Below are 22,940 nucleotides of genomic sequence, written 5' to 3' on the forward strand. Positions count from 1 at the left end.
TGCTGCAGCTCATGACCCGCGGTACAAACAGGCGAACTGGTAGGCGAACCTTGTCAAGGAGGATGTAGTTGGGAAGAGAGGACCCGGCGAATGTCACCCGAAGCGAGCCTGATAGAGAGTAGGTAGTATTACCTCCCTCGGTGTTTGCGGTATACAATTGTTTGCATTCTAAGATCTTAATCAGTTCAAAAGAGGGGTCCTTAAAGCAGCCAACCCCGTGCTCCAAGAGTTCTTCGCATTTCAGGCCCGGTTCGGACACTACCCCATCGATTTCGCAGGCCACACAAGGCACGTACGCTTTAAATTCCCGCGTAAAGCGCTCACAGCAAGCAATCGCGTTTGCCTGGCCGAGATCATTCACTAGAACACGTATCTTGTTTGCCCGAACACGTGTTATCTGAGTTACGGCCGGGTAGTTAGCAGTCAGATCTCGAGAAAGTTTTAATATATTAACCGGTTTCTCTCCGGTCCGAAAATATACCACCCATGGCCCAGAGGAACCTTCTGGGTACTGCTTTATACGGGGAGCAATGCGAGTATTAGGGGGATCAGGGACTTCCATGATTACATCAGATGGTATTTCGCCCTCGGCCATTTAAGCACGAGGGCAGAGCGTTATATAAGCGGGAATGTGTCTTATTATTTGATTACAAGGTAGAGTAAAAGTAGGGAAAAGGAAAGAAAGCAAACGAGGAAAAAAAATAAAGCAAAACTTATCTGCAAACAACGTCGATTGTTCCGCACCAGCGAAAACAATGTACTGGATTTACTGCCGGCACCAGCAGAATGGCAGCTAACGAACGAACAAAGGATGTCCTTCAATCACTGAAATTTACACACCGAACACCACTGTGAAATAAAACGATCCGTTCCGTTCAAAGGTTGGGAGACGTATGTTTCGTTTTGTTGATAATTAAGAGATTTAATCGAAAGACCTTCCCTTCAAAACTATCATCTTATCTCTTTGTAGTCTATCGGGAAATGATGGTACATAGATAAAGCGATCTTTAGATGTAATATGTTTAGGATGTTTCTTTGTTCAGTAGCCTTTTAGAGCAATCCAATTAGGGTTGCCACCCCTCCGGGTTTGACCTGGAGACTCCGGTTTTCGTGAGCGATCTTCGGGTCTCCGGGTTTTATATCAATTTCTCCGGGTTTGGTGGGAAGAAGCATAGGTTCAATTTTTTTGGAATTAATTGATTCTACAAAATATTTAAAAAGTCTAAATTAACTATAAATCTGGTTCAGATTTATTTTTCCCGCCTAACCCTTCGTTTCAAGGTGGCGAAGAGTTCACCAAATATTGCTAATTTCTTCCACAAAGCAATGAAAATGAAAATCAAATAAAATTTACTACAAATTAACCTTCCGGAAGTCGCGCTAGTGCACTGAGTGCACGCTGCTCTGAAAATCTAGCGAAATCGTCTTAGGGGACCAGCGGCTGCTCGTTCGGTAAGCCATATGCGCGACTTCCGGAGGGTAAAGGAAAGTAATATTTCGCTATGTGCTACAATTGAAATGTTGTATTCCACTAAGTCGCTCAAAATGGTGTAAAAAAGTTATTTTACTGCAATTTTACCAAATCATTTCACTCTTAGTGGTGCTTATCACCAGCTGCACTAAGGTCTGGCAGATTTATTCTAATCCAACTGACTAGGTCAACATCAAACGAGTTCTTGCGGTGTTGTTGCTACTCCAGCAGCGATCCTTAACTGGGCTAGGGGGGAGAGTTGCCCCTCTGTTGCGAAATTAATCTTTGTTGGTGACGAATAACCGACACCACATAGTGTGATGTCGCAGCTCTGCCTCCTTTGCTCTCCTTCTCCTGTAAGTTGTGGAGGAGAGAAATGCTCGTTCGACCTCCACAGTGAGAGTAGCTGGTGCTTTTGTATTATTGGCACTTAGTCGGGAAAGTGAAATACTGCACCACATTAAACTGATAAAACCGTTCTCAAGTGTGAAAAATTTACAGTTTTACTTTAACCTGGTAATAAAAAGCGATTAAAGTGCTCTAAAATTCCTAGCAATCACTTTGATTCTAATTTCTGTCTCGTTCCACTCAAAATCCACCACCCCCCAGATCAGTGAAAATCTCCGGGTCAAAGCCTCTCTAGAGGTGGCAACCCTAAATTCAATCAAAGCAAATGTGTAGAAATCGAAATTTTAAAATGCACACGGTTTTCATCCCAACATTAAAATGGTCGCAAAACTGAGGATATCCAATAAAAATTTTTTGTGAATAACTATTTAAACCTCGTGTTTTTCGAAAAAATACATGAGACAAGCCTATTTGTTGTATTAACTTGTTCTTTTCGAGAGATCGGTACATGAAAAAAAAAATCAGTTAGGCATTTAAATTTTCACAATTTTAATTTTAGAATGAAAACCGCCAATTTTGTGTGTTCTGATACATTTTATCAAAAAGAAGCATTTCTAGAAGATTATTCGATGAAACAAAGGATTAAAAAATCATTTCGCACAGAGCATGCAGACTAGAGTGACAAGAAAAAAAATGACCCCTATCGTACCACCCCTGAGTCGATTCCTAGTCCTACCGGAAGTACTTGCTCCGAAATTTGAAGCAAACCGAACAAGTCTGGCTAACGGACCAACGCGCCTGAGGTTTTTATGGGATTTTTCGACAATTTGCTTGGAGAAAACCCACTAGCCGGAGATCGTGGCAGCACTGGCGAATCGCCCGGACGTGTTGTTGTTAACGTCCAACATTTTTTTTAGTTTTTCAGTGATATACAATAAATTCAACAGGAAAATGGAGTCAATCGTTTAGTAGGTAGTTTTTCCTGTTGAGTTAGGTGTTAGTAGGTTGAAATATTGCGAGAAAAGTGTGATTATGCTTAGAAAATTGTAGTCACAACTTTGCCATTGAAGTATGTGAAGCAAGGCGCGAAAAAATACGCCCGTTCGTTTCGCTTAGCGCCTGCAGCGCTGCCTGAACCTGAGTAGCTGATGCAACAATTTCACGGATGGAGGAGAATTCTCGACAAACATAGGATTACGGCGTAAAGGCCAACTGTCAAAATTCTCTTTGAAAGGAAAAGAAAAACAGAGCTATCGCTTTTCATTTCCAGGGCCAAACATGTGTACATCTATCGATGAAAACAAATGTATCATTACATAGATGCAGACAAGTTTCTTCCATAAAAGCACTGCCGGACAGTAGGAAATGGATTGTACACACACACACACACACACACACACACACACACACAATTCGCATGGAGAAAACCCACTAGCTCGCATTTTCGCCGCTAGGTGACACTGTATGCATGATATTATCAGTGTAAGTGAAAATAAGAAAGATAATTTAATAGTGTATAACTACGTCGAAGACTGCTAGTCAATCCGGCTTTGATAAAAGAAGTAATTAAACTTTCAACGAAGTGATGTCTGAGTCAGTTTTGCCTAGGGCCTAGCAGTGCATGGTTGTGTATCAGTACTCGATTCCTACATACTAAACATTTTTGTGAAATAATGGTTAGGTTTAACTCAATAGTATGGTCAAATGAATTATAGAAATTAATACGAGTCATATTTTGGTTAGAACATTTTAGTTCCACTTGTTACCGCATAGATGGCGCTAACACTAACTTCTCAACGAAGAGGGATAGAAATTAGGTGTCTTCTACAAAGTTGTAGAACATGCGTTTTTCAGTATTTCTTCCGAACATCTCGATATTATATCACTCTTCTACGAAAAGTTAGTGTTGGCGCCCTCTATGCGGTCACAGATGGAACTAAAATTTTCTAACCAAAACATAACTCGTATTATGTACTACAATTCTTCTAAACATAATATTCAACTAAATCTAACCAGTATTTCACAAAATGTATAGTTCGCGGTACTCGAGTGCCGATACACAACCACGCAGTGCTGCGCCTTACGCAAAACTGACTTAGACATAACTTCGTTAAAAGTTTAGTAACTTCTTTTATAGTGGGTTTTCTGCATGTAAATTGACAAAAATCCCATACAAATTTCAGGCACGTTGGTCCGGTAGCTAGACTTGTCCGATTTACTTCACATTTGGAGCAAGTACTCCTAGTGAGACTAGAAATCGACTCTGGGGTCGGGTGGGTCGATTGAGCTCTCAAAATTTCATTATTTTTCAGGCCAGTCTAGTGCAGACGTTTTTTTTTCAGTCCGTGCAGTGTAGTGCAGTAAAGCAAAGCCAGCTAAACCGCTTTCAGGGATATCCTGAACCTTCTCCGCCTCTTCGAGGTTTCGGAAGATTTTTGTTCTTTTGTGTGTTAACAGTTAACAGTGCAGTGACAGTGGCAGCGTTTCTCATCTTGTGGGCTGCGTGGATACCTTTATAAATAAACGATAAATACCGCTATTATAATAAGCTCCGATTTCTTGCTTCTTCAACTAACGTGCACTGCGCAATAGAAATGTAAAAATGAATTCCTCTAACAATGGCTCGTCTCAAGGTGAGATAGATGTCGAAATAAAATTGACTCCCCGGCTCAAGTTATATCCGGTCCGAAGACAAACAGTGTTTGAATTGACTGCAGATTTCTATCCAGATTTAACTGCACGTTTCGTTTTTCTTATCATTCTCAGAAGTGCCCTGTTCTGACTGTACCGTACTTCAACGATGGTTTGATATGACTTCAAGGTGACACGAAACATCTCAGTCAACTTCCACGGGACCTATAGCACACAAATCACACGCGCAACTTGGTGTGTAGCCGATCCGCAACTGAGTCGTACTATAAAATCAAATACCCCTGCCGGCTCGAGGAAGACCACCTGGCGTCCTAGTACATGATCACCCGATCTCCCTAAAAGTAAATTTTTCTCATCATTCTCTTACCTCCCCCCCCCCCCCGCCTTTTTTGTCATCTTTGTCCATCCTCTCCGCCCTGTATCTGATACCTCAGGAATTCACACCACCAGCCGGCAAAATTGATTTTTTAATTGGCAATAATTTCGTCTTAGAAGATAAACATTGACTATCCTTTGTGAATTGTTTTACATCTAGACCAATATGAGAAAAGAGAGGAAGTCCGAATGAGTCTTTGTTTACTCTCTCTCTTCAGTCAATAACACGGCCGCTTCTACGTTTGCTCTTTAACTCGTAGCAAAATATCCTAGACAACATCAGAGTCTTTCAATATTTATTGAAACAATGTTGAAAAGTTTTATGTTGATAATAATAATGCCATAATAGTCGAATGAGGAAGTAACCACAGGGAGACTCTCATTTGGACTTCCGCCCTTTTCACATGCTAGTCTACACAGAGCCGTCTTAAGACCACTCGGTGCCCCTGGGCACAACTGAGCTGAGGGGCCCCTATAATTCAACAGGTATAAATTGCTGTAGAGTACCCGATCAGAAAGAAATTACAAAATTATTACAGACTGAGTTACTTTGTTATGATAACAAGTTGTGTTATAAATTTGGTCTCGTTAGTTGGTAAAATAACAGAAAACATAACAGAAATTCTTCTAGTATATATCAAAAATATGACAACCTGTGATAGGCTTCTATCAGAATTATAACAATATTTGTTAGGTTCACCCACGGCCAATATAGCTTTTATTACCTATTGTATAGTATCAACGAATTTAGCGTGCAGGTCTAAAAATAGAATAAAATAGAAAAATATAGCATACATTAAGGCGCTTTTCGGTTGGAAGCAAAAAGCTTCATGTAGCAAAAGCTTCCTATAGTTTAGTCAAATGATTGCATACATGCTGGCTGATTGTTATTATGAATAGAATATATGACACGCTGTTTGTTATTAGTGGATATAGCGATTTGAACCTGGGTATTCTGAGTTTTATGAGGATGTTTTCCTGCATGAACCAACGACGTTGCTTTCGACCGATGTTTAATGTAAGCATAATATTCTACGCATTCGTCAAGGCAAAACGATTATAGATGCAGAAGATGTTTCCAGAACGCACACATTGAACTTTGCCAAAGCCAAAGGACTGTTTGTTTTCCTTGTATAATACGCTTTGTTTTCATACAGTTTTGCTCACTACTACAGCTGCCTATATTACGATAGACTGAATAGCTTTATAATACCTTTTCAGATTAGGAAAGTGGGGCTATTTTTAGATTCTAAATAGTGCGCTTCGGTGCTTCTCTTGTACGTTAACACGATTTACACGATTTTTTAGGAATAATGTCGATGCGATATGATAACATTTAGCGGATAATTTACCTACATTATTTTACGGAGAATACGACAAATGTTACTTATGATTCCTAATAGATTCAAAGAAACAAATACCAAAGTTTTGAGGCTTGCATTTTGAGATTTCAAGTAAAGTCGCTTTTGGGGTTTTGTTATTGGCATTTTTAAAATGGGGAAGATTAAGCAAACCAGTACAATTATCTCACATCTAATAAATTCTCAGAAATACAATTTTTTATAATAGTTCAATCTATCAACTGCGAATATTATAGCAGATAATCATAAAATTCGAGAAATTGATGAGGATTCTTCGGTGTGACGAATTTTAGAATATTTCATGTATTCTAAAATACATTTTCTTTTCTAAATTTTATTTAGTTTTAAGGTGGAAATTATTCAATATTTTTACATTAAAGTTTTCAGCTATTTCAAGCACTATCTAAAACACGTATTGAAATTGTAACAGCAAACAATAATACCAGCTTCGATGTGTATTTATTCACAGATTTCTAGGCCATTTTGAAATATTGATAGCTTTATGCGCATACTCACAAATATTAATCTTTCAACAATTTGAACAGGTCGCATTATTCCTTTTTTAACTTTATACAAAATGAATCAAGTATCTTGATTATTACGAAAATTTATTAGTTCGAGGTTTTTTTTTAAGACGAACGAAGCACCATCGAATACAACAGAAACACTAGTACAAATGCGCATTCAAAATAATTGTCAGTTCATTGTAAATGTCAAACTGTCTTAGGTGGAATGAAAAGACACAACAATCTCAAACTTAAACATTTTTATGCGGGGGTTGAAATAAAAGAAATTACAATGCTTTGGTAATTCGGAGAACGCACAAAATCAGATACCCACAAACTGGACAAGTTTCGGTTGTTTATGAAAAACTCGCATAAATTGGAAAAATCGGACTGAAGATCCTCGAAGATCCTCAAAATTCATAACGGTATTGTGGAAATCAGTATATATCAAACAGTTTTTTAAGTTCTGAAAATTCGTTTTCGCAATATACACAATTAATTAAAAGTAAAAAATTTATAGAATCATTTGACTAAACCATAAAAAATAGTTTAAAAATGCTTTTTTATTTGAATCCGCGTTTCTTTATTTCATCTGGAGTGCTTGATACTTCCTGCATCTTCTTTAAAATAAGTTTTATATGAAAATTATATTCTTTAGAATAGCTTGTTGATAACTTTGCGATTCCAAAACTTTTTGAATAAAGGCTTCAACATTGAAATCATAAGCCACATATTCGAAATTGCGTGTCAGACGGGTGTCTCACAAAAAGGTAATCTCTTAGTCAAAATGCAACCAAGTAAGTTAACACCTTCTAGTTTTCCGTCCTCTTGCATCTAAAACTTATCTATTCTCGTGGAACTTTGAATGTCCATGTGGAAAACGCAAATATATGGAAATCAATAAAAACTTCGAAAATTTGCTTTAAAAAGTTGAATAAATACACATACGGCTTCAGCGTATTAGCAAATAGACGATCATTGGTGAAACATAACAATCATTCACAGTTGATCGATCGATTTGTTTATTGGAGCTTTAACCGACTGGTCATTTGCCCGCTTTACAGTTTACAATTAGCGTTCAAAGATAATTGTTAAAGAATATGGAATATGTAATATTGTTACGGCTCACACTAAGTTACTTGCTAAAATGACATTTGAATACCTTACCTGAAATGAAAATGTTATACCTTACCTGAAATGTAAAAATCCATACCTGAAAATCAAACTTACCTTGCGCTCACTCTTGCATACTTACCTCTAGTACCACACGATGTTTGACAGCTAGCGAAGTTCTCACATACACATTGTACACACAATACATGCAATGTAGACAGAAAACGAAACAGAATTAAAATTGATCTCACTCTTTACCAATCATTCGAAACGTGCAGTTCATAGTGGATTTTTAAGCGATCCGAACAAGTGCCCTTTGTTCCACATTAAAAGGCTATAAGTAAACGGCTAGAACCCGCAGTATCGCGAACATATTAATGGTGCCGAAACCCGGGAATTGGTAGTGGAATCCGGTTTATTGTCTGAAAAGTTGGATTATCACCAAGTGGTTTTACGGAGTTGGTGCTTGTTGCTAAAGCTGACGACCAATCGACGCTGATTACGGTTCCCGCCAGGTTGATAAATTCTGCGCTCATTCGCTGCAGCACCTGTGTATCCTCGAGATTTATCCAGCCACGCCGACGCAAGTTTGAGGTTAAGTACGGACTGAGCAGGTGGGTGAACAATTTTATTTCTTTATTTGGAGCGAGCAAAATGGCGACCGCCACTCGAAACAGAAAAGCTAAGCAACTGAAGCATCTGCACGCTAAGCGTGCTTATATTGTTGGATCAATTGACCTGATTCGTGATTTTGATGAACATTTCGATCCATCTAAATCGGCCGAAATTCCCTTTCGTCTCGAGCGACTAGATAAGTTGATGGAGGAGCTCGAACATGTTGAAACTGAGTTAGACTCTCTTCGCTGCGGTGACCCCATTTTTTCGGACTCGCGGGCGGAATTTCAGACTCTATATTTTCGCTTAAAGGGTTCTTTATCGAGCAAACGATGCGCACCGCCTCAAATGTTACCCCCTACTGCCGTAAATGATGCGTCGAACTTGTCATCTGGTGTGCGTCTCCCAGAATTGAAACTTCCGGAATTCATTGGGAACCCGGAAGATTGGGCTGGATTCCACGATTTATTTAAAGCAATGATACACGATAACGCTTCGCTGTCGAATATTCAAAAACTGCATTACCTTCGAGCTTGTTTAAAAGGGGATGCAGCCCGCATTGTTTGTTCACTTCCAATTGCTTCAACCAGCTACACTGTCGCTTGGAAGATGATAGTCGATCGATTCGAGGATAAAAACTTGCTGATAAAGCAACATATCTCTGCTTTATTCTCAATCACACCCATCCGGAAGGAATCAGCTAGTGATCTATCGGACCTGGCTGACGAGTTCGAGAAGCACGTTAAGATTCTGGATTCATTAGAGACAAAAGCACAGCATTGGGATTCTGTGTTGGTAGAGCTTCTTTTCAGTCGGATGGACACCAACGCACAGAAATTGTGGGAAAACCAGCGGGATAAAACAAAACGCCCTTCTTACGAAGATCTGGTACTATTTATACACGAACATTCGCGGACTCTACAGTCGCTCAAGCTCTCCCAAAATGTTATTTCCTTTGCGGAGACCAAGCCTCCGAAGCCACACGCGGTGGCCAATCATTATGCCTCAGAGCAGGTGCAGAGATGTGCAGCATGTAAACAAACTCACTATCTTTTTCAGTGCGAGTTTTTCCGTTCACAAACTCCGCATCAACGTTTCGAATTAGTCAAACGTAATAATTTATGTATCAACTGCCTCAAGGCTACACACCATGGAAAAAACTGCACCAGCGGTTCATGCAAATATTGCCAGAGGAAGCATCACACCCTGCTTCATCTCCCTCCATCTCCTACATTGCTTGCAACGGAAGCTCCACCACACATGCAACCTGCAACAGTCACGATGCTTCACCAGCAATCGCGGTTTGAAAACCAAATGTCGCATCCTCCGCCCGTTACGCAAATAAGTGACTCCGTTGGCACTTCGGTCGGTCGTTCGGTTTCGTTGTCGTCGCCGTCGGTACTTGCGCCCTTTCCCGCACCGTCCGGTACAGTCGCACCTCCCTTCACAAGCTGTCAAACAGTCACACCTCTTCCAATGAGTGATCATACGGTATTACTATTCACCGCTCTCGTCAAAGTTCGTGACAATCTCGGACAAACCCAACTCGCTCGTGTTCTTTTGGACAGTGGATCACAGTCCAATTTTATTTCCGAATCATTATGTCAACGCCTTGCGTTAAATCGCAGAAAGGTCAATGTGCCAGTGAGCGGAATTGGCCAAGCCATTGTGAACGTGCGTTATACAGTGTCAGTGCAATTTACTTCCCATTTTGGATCAGACGAATACTGTTTAGAATGCTTAGTGCTTCCAAAACTGACTGTCAGTCTACCAACAAGGACATTAGACATTAGTGCATGGAAGCTCCCTGTACATCTACCATTGGCGGATCCACAATTCAATGTGAGCCACGGCATTGATCTCATCGTTGGAGCTGAGCTGTTTTCAATGATCTTGCAAGCAGAGCAAATCGCATTCGACGACCAACTTCCAGTTCTACAGAAAACCAGCTTAGGATACATCATAGCTGGAAAGATTCACACGAATACACATTCGCCAGTCACGTGCCTTGTGTCTACTTTTGAAGATCTGGACGCTCAAGTTAGGAAATTTTGGGAAGTGGAGAATTTTGAGCACGGCAAAGCTTACACCACTGATGAACAGCAATGCGAAACTCATTTCGTGCGTACCCACAGCCGGAACGATGAAGGACGATACGTGGTCCGTCTACCCACTCGCCAAGAAATGCTCCCGCTCATCGGAGAAACGTGGCCAACGGCCGCTCGAAGGTTCACTGCGGTGGAGAAACGATTCAGAGGCGACACTGCTCTTCGTTTTAGCTACGTCCAATTCATGGAAGAATATAAACAGCTTGGCCACATGGAGGAGGTGCAGACTCGCGTCGCGTTGCCCCAGTTCTTCTTGCCCCATCACGCAATCTCTCGTCCCGAGTCGTCAACTACCAAAGTCAGAGTTGTGTTCGATGGATCTTGCAAGAGCAGCAACCATCTTTCGTTGAATGACCTTCTGCTCACAGGTCCCACAGTGCAACCCACCTTATTATCCATCGTTCTCAATTTTCGACTGCATCGGTATGTGATGATAGCAGATATCGAAAAAATGTACCGACAGATCCTTGTACACCCTGATGATAGGCCACTTCAGCAAATCCTCTGGCGCCAACACGAATGGGAGCAAATTAAACCGTATCTTCTGAATACCGTCACGTACGGCACCTCTTCTGCACCATTCCTTGCTACCAGGACTCTGAACCAGCTTGCAGAAGACGACGGCAAGAACTTTCCGCTGGCGGCTCTTGTCGTTAAACAAGGGTTCTATGTTGACGATTTACTGACGGGATCCGACAATTTAGAAACTCTGGTAGAAACAGGACATCAGTTGGTCAATCTACTCAACCGAGGCGGTTTCTTCCTCAGAAAGTGGAGCGCAAACCACCCAACCATTCTGGAACGCATCCCAGAGAAAGATCGTGAAACACTGACTGTAGTGGAACTTGACCAGTCTCCTTCAATTAAAACACTTGGCCTTCTATGGTTTCCAACAGAGGATCTGTTCGGTTTCAAGGTTCCACAGCTGCCACCCCTCGAACGTGTGACAAAACGCATTGCTCTTTCTGAAATGTCTCAGCTTTTTGATCCTTTGGGTCTCGTGGGACCAGTAGTAGCCAGCGCTAAAATATTTGTACAACAGTTATGGCAAGAGAATTTGCGTTGGGACGACGAACTTCCAGAACAACTGCAGTCATGGTGGCTGTCCTTTCGAGCATCAATTGACGTCCTAAGAAGTCTCCGTGTACCTAGATGGGTTATGGGTTCATCAACTACCAACTATGAACTGCATTGCTTCACTGATGCTTCTGAAAGGGGATATGGATGCTGTATTTATATCGTGTCTACTGATGGCAAATCCAAGTCCAGCCACCTACTTATCGCCAAGTCTCGAGTCGCACCAGCAGGTGGTCTCAGTATTCCACGTTTGGAACTTTGTGCTGCGATTCTGGGAAGTCAATTAGCCGATGCCGTTCTACAAACAACCAATTTCTCTGGAAGAGTGACGTTCTGGACTGATTCTACTATCGTCCTTCATTGGATCACATCACCTCCATCTACTTGGAAGGTGTTCGTGTCAAACCGCATCGCAGAAATCCAACGCCTCACTAAAGGCTGGTGCCGAAACCCGGGAATATATTATAACATCATCGTTATATGCGTACATTAAAATCATATTAGCAGTTCAATGATATCACCAGAAGATATAATCTTGATATAAGTTTGCTTGCTTTGCTGACAGGGATATCATAAAAATAACACAGTGAGTAATAAATATCAAGCTGAGATATAAATATGATAGCTTTCTGTTATGTCGTTCTGATCGGGTAGGATGATCTAAAAATGATCCCCAGCATCAGGGAACCATCTACACCACTTTGAGATTTATTTAACTATGTGAAAGTATTAAAAATACTGTAGAAATCAAAATATATGGAGAAAAAAAATTTATGTTTCCATCGTTGTAATTGTCCACGTACTGTCGAAAAACGGAAGATAATTTTGATAGACCATAAAAAGATATTAGCATTTCTGACCAATTTGACCGAAATTGGCAAATGGCCTAACCAAGGATGCAAAATGCTTACCTTTTCTGCGGCTGTAATTTTTCTGCCTACATTCTCATTTCTCTTTCGTCGCTGCTGTCGTTCGCTATTGCAGGACGCCCAGCGCTGTACGGCAGTCTGTAAGCAAAGCAGTAACATGACAAAGAAATACTACCCCCAGTACAGCCACCAGACGCGAGCGGTACAGCTTCTCTTTCTTTATTTTACACTTTTTAATATTTTTAATCTATTCAATATTTTTAATCACAAACGACAAAAATAAATGCGGTTCGTTTGCGCCACGACCGGCATCAACGCTTTCGTGTGCGGGCCTTTCCCTTTGACTACGCAGAGAAAAGTGTACAAAGCGAGAGAACAAACTTTACTACTGTATTCTACTGCTCTACGGGAAAATGTACTCGGTTTGGCTACCGTTCTGGCAAGAGCTGTAGTGATGCGTCGCTGTAGTGGGCTGTACGGCTTGTGCAAATGTAAATATACCGAAAAAATGTAGTTTACCAGTACCTTTGGCATCCCAGGGCCTAACACACTATATGCGGTTGTGGGAGTTCGAACTCAGCTGAGCTGCGTATAGAGTTGCGTTATTTCTTCCTCATATGATATAATCTGACCTTCATTGATCTAAGTCTAAGACGATGTTTGAAGCTGAAGAGTGCCTCCGTCAATAATGAGGGATGATGGAGTAAGGCGGGTTAAACGTCAACACTACAATGTCGACGATTCATTCAATAATTGTCCTTATACTATGACAATCTAGGAAAAATATTTAGCAATATGCCAATGAAATCCTATTTGTTAACTACTGTTACAACTGTTAACTACGTGATTTACAAAAGTTACATTGATTCGTATAATGTTGTTCTCAATTTCTTACTGTTCCTGATATGATGCAGCTGGATAAAGTCAATTGCCAGCTTTATAAAAAGCCACATTTTTTCAATCATGATTCAACTACATTTACAGATATTGAATATTGCAGCCATTGAAACCAATCGATTCTATGTCAAATCAAATTGTGCGATTTGAGGTTCATCCATTTTAGATATACGCATTTTTCGCCGCAGAAATAGAACGATTCTTGGAAATAGTGTCTCTTTCTGCAAAAATTGTTGGTGAAGTAGATTTTTGGTACATATTCTGACAGAAGTTTTGTGCTTTCATTTTTAGTAAACGGTTTTGAGAGGCGAAGATAGCAACAAGTACATTATAAGCAATATTAATATTTTCATATTTAACGAATTAGTATCTCAAAGACGGCGCTAGTAGTTAAGTGGCAAGTCTCTGGTGTCGGTGATAGGCACTCAGTACAGAAAGAGACCAAAGGAAAAAATAATAACAATAATTAGCCCTTTCACCTTTCGAAAGTACGAATATTTAATACCTTCATTGTTACTTAAACAAATAAATATAGCAAAACATCTAAATTACTCGAACCTATTAATATGAGCAACACAATTCATTTCAATAATTCACTACCACAACTTTTAGGAGTTCATTCATAATCAGAGATGCAACCATCTACCAACGAAGCTCATCAAAGACGACATTCATATGCTATATCACTTAGACTGCAATATTATACAAAATGTAAACTCAAGCATAAATGAAAATAAAATTTAATTTAAAAACATAATTTCAATACCAGTCGAAATAGGAAACACATCGAATGCATGCTGCACAAATCCTCGACTACCTACGGAATATGTTCCATTTGAGCCAGTATATTCTGATTCCTGATTCAGATGTCCTAAAATATTTTTGATAGGGCGGATTATCGTACAAAAATAACATAATTGGTACTGTACCAGATTACGACGACATAGTGGAAAATGCCTAATCTGTCCGCGAAAGTATATTGAGACCCAAAGAAGTCCAGGATTCATTTTTAGAGGTTTTCATGTAGATTTGTCCATTCATACAAACTGAATTCGCATCGACAATTTTCCAACAGCTGTGTAGTCAGCAAATTTAGAAACTGAAATCTCAGCAAAGTGAGATTTGCTTGCTGATTTTCGGTGAAATTTCGCGAGTATCCGCTATCAAACGTCACTTTTGCTGAGATCCCAGCAAAAAATTGTTTACTGAGATCTCAGCTGTTGAGATTTCGGCAAAAGATGCGAAAAAAGGTGAGATGTGGCAGAAAAAAATAAGTGTGCAATCCCTGATGTAATGAAGAAATGAAAATTTGCCACATGCGCAGATCGCTTGCCAAACAAGGATTGTGTACTGAATTTCGACATCTTCTTCTTCCACTTTCTATACAGCTTTCTTGTACAAATTTTGCCACCTTGTTGGTAGCCGCTCTTGGTTGGCGCCTTTCGAACTTTCTATATGTTATAGAAAACATTTCATTGTTTTTGCTCAAAATGGATTGAAACTTGAATCGAAATGTTGGGCTGACGTTTGAATTGGTCCAACACCATCCTAGTCATGCAGTACCTCGTTCCCTGCCGCTACCATCACTTGGCTTGATGGTCTGATGCTCTTAAAATGTCACATGGGTTAAGGTGCAATGTGTGAATACAAACAACTGATCCATTATTACCCACACGCTATAGAGTTGCAAACAATTGAGTGCTACTATTTTTTTTTTTTTGGAACAAAACCTTTAGAATGATTCTAATTCACCCTAAGTTGGGGGCCCCTAAAAGCCCGGGGCCCCTGGTCCTAGCCCAGTGTGCCCATGCGTAAAGACGTACTGAGTCTACATATAACCTCAACACTTCGTAATTTATACTGCAATATTTGTTACAATTACAAAAAGTTGGAAACAACTCTTTCAATTCTACCAAACCTTTTTTTGTACAGTTGTTGTCATTAGCAGGATTAGCAATGCAGAACGAACAACAATTAAATTATTGTGATGCGTATTTCTCCGAAACTTTTCATTACTTACCATAGTATACATTCGCCCTCAATGAAATGAAAATTTCCGCGAACCACTGCTGCTCGTCAAATTCAGTCGTTGAAAATGAATGAATAAAGTTCCAGCTCGCTTCTTCTTCCGAGAATCGAACGCACGCTGCGGATACAATTTCGACACAGAATCGAACCTGAAACTTTAATTTCGAATTAGTTTCGACTGGTCAATGAATCACCGATGTAGCACGTGCCTTTGGTCAGCTCGGTTTGGTCAACAGTCAATTCCTCCTGGAACAGCCAGAACCCCGAAATTGGTCTGGTCGGTGGCAGCGCGGCGGTACCAAAATAATAGTAAACACCATCCTTGCCGCGTGCCAGATTCAGACTACACAATGTATTAATTTTGCAACCGGGCCGATTAGACAATAGATCAGTGCCGGAAAGTTTCAACTATGTGCTATATATAGGGGAATTGTGGGAAAAACCGACACTGTGGGTAAAACCGACACCCCACAACTTTTCCTAGAAATCAATTTTTTATTCATTTCATAATGATACAATATTATTGGTACGTTTATTTAGAGCATTTGAAGAAAAATTGGATTTACGTTAGTGCGCCGAATGTCATAAAAATTAACAAAACATTCGACAGCAGCGTTCATACTCGTCTGGATGTAAAATTTCGTTGGTAGATTTTAAGGTTTTAACCGAACGAAAGCTTTTCAAATCACCCCATTTTTCAGTACCTATTATTATCGGCCTGTCCTATGATCAACTAGGTGCATTGAAGACGAGTTTAAAAAATTCAATATTTTTAATTGCTTTTATAAAAAAATGTGCGCTGTTGGGGTAAAACCGACACCCTATGGTTAGGGTAAAACCGACACCCTGTTAAGATGGTTGTGTATAGTTGCGATTCATTTCAAAATACTGGGGATCTTTGTGACACTTCAATTAGCCTATTAGAACACTATAGTATTAGCAGAAATACTCAGAAATACTTTTATTGTGTTTATTTCTTGTAAGTCTCTTTAAAAATCAAAAATTGGAATTTTTGCTTATCTGATTCTAACGAAGCTTTTGCTATTTCTGCAAAAAGGTCATCAAACCGAATTTCTAGTGTTCTCTTGGTTTGTCATAGACGAATTTTATCACAATGAGACAATGATATTATGTATACTCCAATAGATCGTTGATGATCAGAGTCCGAAAAATCAAATCTGAAAAAGATAGTTTTACTAAGAAGTGTGTGTGTGTCACTTATAAGTGAATGAATCCAATTAGCAGAACGTAGAACGCTTGAAAATCTTCTCTTATGAAATAAAATGACACTGGAGGTTGCAATGATGTGCGCAAGGATTATTTGGAAATACTCATATCAATAAATAATCTTATGGCATAAAATACTCTTATTTATAGTACTACGCTTTCGAACTTTCTTCCCCTCACTACATGATGAAGCAATAAAAAGCACATATTTGCATCATACATACTCACACTTTATTAATCACGCATATATCTCATTTTTAATAAAGATAAAGATTTTAATAAAGTGGAGAGAAAATAAATTAAAGGGGGTGTCGATCTTACCCCTATGGGGTGTCGGTTTTACCCGCAGTGCTTACAAAAAGTCACTTTGTTTTCCAAGTTTTACAACCAATATTTTTTAATGAAATTAATTTTTTGAAGCGCTGAAAAAATTAAGTCTTGTTAAGAATTTTCTGAAGAAGAATTCTGCATAAAAATTATAATTTTATTGGTTTTCTGGCAACTTAGAAAAAGTGTTAAGCTTAAGGTGTCGGTTTTAACCATAATTCCCCTAGTTATATGAAGTTCGCAGTGAATTAAATTGGTTTTATTGTTTCGAGGTTCGGGCTTGTTGGGGGTGCTTTCCGGGAAATCTAGTTCGATTCGATCGTGTTTCATTGCGCGGCAGGAAGTAGGAAATCAATTTCCGCTATTCAATCGTCTAGTTTTTGGTGGGTGAAAAGTTGAAACTGGAGGCATTATCGGCAATGGTCGAATCTGAATCCAATGCAGGCGGCTATCTGTTATGAAAAAGGTTTGAGTAATTTATGCTATCTGGAGAATTTAATGTTTCCACCTCAAATGCAATCAAAACGGCTTCAACGTGTTGGGAATTTAGCCAAAATAAACAAGCGTTTTGTTGCAAATTTTGCGAGTCCAAAGAGATTAAATTTATTGCTGGAATATTTTGTAAACGCTTATATTTTCTTGAGCAATTCAAGTTTTAAATTTTATTGAGTTGTTTGCAATCGTATTTCAATATTATATTTTCATTCCCATCAATTTTAGTAAATGGTCATTATTTATTTAACTTTAAAAAAATATTACTGTTTACGATAGTTTTATTTCAGCAAAAGCAAAGGTAAGTGCATTAAAATCGCTTTGTATAGAAATACTTCCTACTTCAACAAAATACGTGATGAAAAAATTGGATGAGGCTTCAACTTACGACGAGATCAAGATAAGATTTCTTTCAACAGATTATATTGACATATAGTCAATTTAGCAAAAGCGAGTTCGAGACAAGGGTCTGTGAATTAATTTTATATCGTACTGGAAATATTATAGCAGAAAAAAATCATAAAAATGGAGAAACATGAAAACAGTGTGGCCTTATTTTTTACCGAAAATAACTGCCTATGGTCATCACAAATTTTCGCTAGCAAATTTTGACACAACTAATTTTGAAAATATTTTCGAAAACAAATAATCCAATAGTAATTTAATTCATATCTACCTTTTTGTATCTGATAATCTTCAACCCTATTGCTGCCACACGTAAGTTCTGCAAAAAAGAGTTAGAAGAGATAGAAAATTGTGATTAAATTTCTTCAAGTCGTCTTAGGTGACAGCTGAAAGAGCAAGCAAATAATAAGAGGAAACCTCGGGGAAAAATGTGTAACAATCAACAACCGGAGGAAACGTTCCACTCCTTGACTCGAACCGTGCACGGTAGCTTCTTATTTCTCTCTCGCTCTAGCTTGAAGATTAATCACGAGACAAATCCGCTCTACGCTAGTTGGTTGCCCTGGAAAAAGATGCGTTTTCACTCTGCTTCCTGCTTCTACCAATCCGACCCTTCGCTTAAAAAAGGGAACAGCAATCCTGCCGCAATATTTTCTCCATTTCCCGTTTCATCGGGCAAATAGATGGAGGGAAAAAATGCCCTACTCTAGTGTCACTCTGCCGCTAGCAATGGTTATTTTTCCCTTTTTGCACAGTTAACCACTTCAAAACTTCCTTCCTCCATCCTGCCGGCTTTCCCGGCATGGCACGGAGCTTATCAGGCAGCAGCTTTCATTCTATCAACCAGTCAGGTGACAGATGTGTGGCGGTGAAAGGGCGAAGTAAGGGAAAAAACGTCTACAATAAGGAAAGCTCTCTAACACGATTGTTGCGGCGGTTTTTTCTTCGGATCTTCCGCCCGGAGAGTGATTTATTCGGTCTCAAGAAATTGTGTTAGTTGTGACGTTTCCAGCCCCCGCCCCGGCTTCAACGTGTGACGAAAGCACACGCACGATGAGCGATTACGGTGACTCGTGTCGAGGACTGGCGGCAGAAGCGAAAGCAATTCATTTTCCGAGGCTCTGTGGCAGCATGGCGTGCTGCGAGCGTTTAATACCCACCATTTGGACTGATTATATCCAGAACTTCATCACTGACTACCAGTCGGTACCGGGAACGGGGAACGGCTTAGTGGCTAGAGGTTAGGTTGATGCGAGCTACCTACAAGTTTGCGTGTTGACTAAAGCAAAAAAAAAAAACAGCCCCCGTTTCATTAGGGTAAAGGTGGATGGATGGAAATTATTGCCGCTATCAATTTGCGCTTTTACGATCAACCATCAATCAATCATCGTTCGAATGCCATTTCGAACGGACGCTGAAGTGGGTACTTTGCCTAAATGGGATTGGTTCGATAGCTAGTAATTTACTCGGAGGTTGTGTCGAGTACATGAATGCAATGGTTTTACAGGGGTTTAAAATTGAAGCAATAAATTGGTTCATAAAATCATTCCGGGACTCGAATGATGCTACTGAAACGGCTCACATATACTAAAAGTGACATGCATAGGTAGCTTCCTTTTTTGACACGATCGAGGGGTGAAATTCAAAATTTTAAATTCAGTGCATTTTTCGTAATTATGAAGTTAGTCTTTTACTATTCAGCTAATATAGAGAATCGAATACACATTTAATAGGTTAGAAATTCATAAAATCGGAACTGGAGGGCGGACAAAAGTTCAAAAAGTTAAATTGTAATTAATGATATTTTATATTTTTCCTGATTTTCTCAGGTTTTGAATGATACATATTTAAAATTTAATGATCATTACATAAGAACACGATTTTGAACAGCAGATTAAACGTAGTTATATCCGGATTTTAATGATATCCATTTACGAAACCACAATTACTAGGTTCACTTCAAATACATGTTGTTCTTTTTATTGTGGTCCAATTTTAGCAAAACTACACACCTAGAAAAAATCGTGTAAATTTACGTCTCCTGATCCTGACATATACGAGCATCAAAAATGACTTAGTTTTACGTTTGATTTTAATTTTACATGACATTGAATTTCGTAAATCATGTAATTTTACTCCACATATGGCGTTTGTTCTGAATGACAGTTAGTGTAATTTTATGTCATTGCGCGTGTAAAGTGTATGTTTCATGTAAAATTAAACGGAACACGTTGATGTTTAGTCATTTTGTGAATTACGGTTTGTTAAATTGTGTCATGTTTGCAATTACGTCAATGATAAAATTCATATTTTTTGGTGTGTAGTTTAATATGGAGTCGCTTGGTGTTTTGTGGAAGATAATTAGAAAATCTACAGTAAACCAACCCATAATATAATAGATTTGAAATAGTGTTCTTCATTTTAATGAAGGGGGAGTGGGCGTAGCATATTGGTAAATCGATTGCCTTGTACGCAGCGCACCTGGGTTCGAGTCCCGACCCCGCACATAGGGTTAGAAATTTTTCCTAAGAGATTTTTCTAACCCGAAGAGGCGAATGACCTTAAGGTTAAAACCTCTATAATTGAAATAAAAAAAAATTCATTTTAATGAAATTGTTGATATAGGTGAGCAGCAAAGGAAAATTTATCAGAAAAATGGGATTATAGCCATAGGAAAGGTTCGATGGCACAGTATGGAAAAATGAATCTATTATTGTATGACTTTTGACATCAAAAATCAACTCAGCACCTCAATATTAGCATAAATTGTGATTTTCAGTCAAATCAGGTAACATTTTAGGTTTTGCCCGACTTTTTTACACGCTCTTGCTTAAGCCGTGGTGTTTCGCTTGAGTCACTGTAACCTCGATATTCCAACCTGTTTCGTGGCGTTATGCACTGTTGTGCTTTTGTGTGTTCTATCCCCAATTGGATGTCAGCATTTCTAATTCCAATTAAGGATTACGATCGAAAGCGCTGGAGTACAACCCCAATAATATACTATTTAAAACCACCGTTTTTCGATCTGTACTGTAATATAAGTGAAAAGTGCTATAGTGGCGCCGTACAATTCGAAAGAGAAATTATAAAAAGAGAGTCACTCATTGTAGATATCATCGCTGATTAGAACCAAACTTTGCAATTCGTTTCGGATTTTAAACCTCCGGGATTTCATCTGGCAATTATAACATATTGACACATAAGCAATTTTTTAAGAGGGCGTAGAAATTTTTGCATGCAGAATTTTCCAAAATGTTCCGATTACCGTATATTGTATAGCAAAACTATCTGAGAAAGAGTTACATGGAATGAAAATTTTTGCACGAAAAATACATACACTGAAACACTGAAAAGAACTGACGTTTTTCACAAAACAAAAATGTTAAAAATTTTAATCACAAAGAAAACAATTTTTTTGAAATATTTTATCTTTTATCAACAAAAAATTTAAGAAAAAGAAAACAGTTTAAATGTACTTGCGTTATTGAGAAACTATTAGGAAAAAGTTATTCTAACGATAACTCCGAACAAGTTTTTAATTTTCATGTGTTATTTCATCAACATATTTTTAAATTTCGTTTAATAGTAGAATATGATTCTGAATGTCATTTCAAATCAAAATGCATTTAACTAAAATTTTCCAAAATACGACAATTATCCAAGATGCTCTTTTTATAAGTTATTCGCGTTTCTCCCTGATGAACTATCAACAATCAAATCTTTATCGTGTTGAACGTGAAATAGAACTTTTTTCAGTGTAAATGCATCATAGAGGAACTGTCAATAACAAAAGTTTTCCTAACAATAACTTTCAAGATATTTTTATAATTCATTCTATTTTCGTTTAAAAATATTTTTTTTCGACATGATTCTCAATGTCTTTTCAAATCAAAATGCTCGCGGCAAAAAAATTCCACAGTGTAGTAGATTTCGATTTATTTTAAATTTTGTTTTAACAAATATAAGTATTTCGTTCGACACGAAAGCAAAATAAATAGACTGTATTGTTGATACATATACAGTGAAGACCCGATTTTATCAGCACCCGATTTTATCTCCCCCAATTTTATCAGCTTTTTGACCCGATTTTATCAGCTTTATATGAAAATTGATAGTTGGTAGTTTGATGGGCTCTAGCAGACGAGCCAAATTGAATTCGAGTAAATCCTTTTTTGAGCATAAAGTTCATATCTGAGAGATCCGAAACATTAAAAAAAATTAAAAAAGTTAATTTTGCACTGTCAGACCCCCGTTAAGGGAAGTTTAAACTAAATAATCAGGAAAGGCTATCAGGCTATATCTAGGGACTAAAAAGGAATATTTTAAGAGCATCGGTTTCATAAAAAGAAAGAAAAATATATGTCCCGATTTCATCAGCCTAAAATTTACCAAGGGGCTGATAAAACGAGTCTTCACTGTATTCATTGTTTTCATATAGTTTTCAAAAAGTTCCAAATATTGCTTTGATATCAAAAGAAAAGTTACTGAAAATTTCATACGCATTTTAAAAACACCTTTTGTTCTTCATGGAGAAATGCGAATAATATGACCTTTTCATAAAACGAAACAATTGTTTTTGTAGAAACAAAACTTTAAATATCTCAAAAACCGCAGCACTTTCGAATTTTTTGGTTGTGATAAATTCCCAGCAAATCACAAATCGTACAACAATGTAGAAAAAGACTCGTAATTTTTAATCGCATATTATTAGAAACATGATTTAAATACGACATTTTATTTAGAATCGCATTGATGTACTAATTAAATCGTGTTCGATCGGAGTTAATCGTAGAGCACTTACAAGCTATATGCATATAGCTACAAATATTAAAATTATAAAAAATCGGATTTTTACTCACATTTGATCTAATTTACTTCGATTAATGTCGGATTAATAGCTTCCTAAAGTCAATGTGTGGGAATAGTCAGTTAGCAACATAACCATATGTACGACTTCGAAATGCATCACGAATCATTGTCACGTTTGTAATCATTGAAATAGTTCTGTGCAGTAAGTCCAGTTCTACAATCAAAATGTCGCAAGTTCGAATCCCATCTTCCCATCTGGG

General features: G+C 38.4%; 1 protein-coding gene across 4 annotated transcripts in view; it reads right to left on the reverse strand.

The window, feature by feature from the left end:
• Nucleotides 1-22,940, reverse strand: part of LOC131685064 (zwei Ig domain protein zig-8-like) — a 426,388-nt gene that overhangs the window by 371,732 nt on the left and 31,716 nt on the right. For 3 of the 4 annotated variants that reach the window (XM_058968472.1, XM_058968470.1, XM_058968471.1), the window contains exon 2: nt 18,143-18,190. The exons of the other annotated variant lie outside the window; for it this stretch is intronic. In XM_058968472.1, the coding sequence (XP_058824455.1) occupies nt 18,143-18,190 (48 nt within the window). The remainder of the gene's footprint in view (nt 1-18,142; nt 18,191-22,940) is intronic. 4 annotated transcript variants of the gene reach the window in all.

The sequence above is a fragment of the Topomyia yanbarensis genome, chromosome 2 (genome assembly GCF_030247195.1).
Source record: "Topomyia yanbarensis strain Yona2022 chromosome 2, ASM3024719v1, whole genome shotgun sequence".
Lineage (NCBI taxonomy): Eukaryota > Metazoa > Arthropoda > Insecta > Diptera > Culicidae > Topomyia > Topomyia yanbarensis.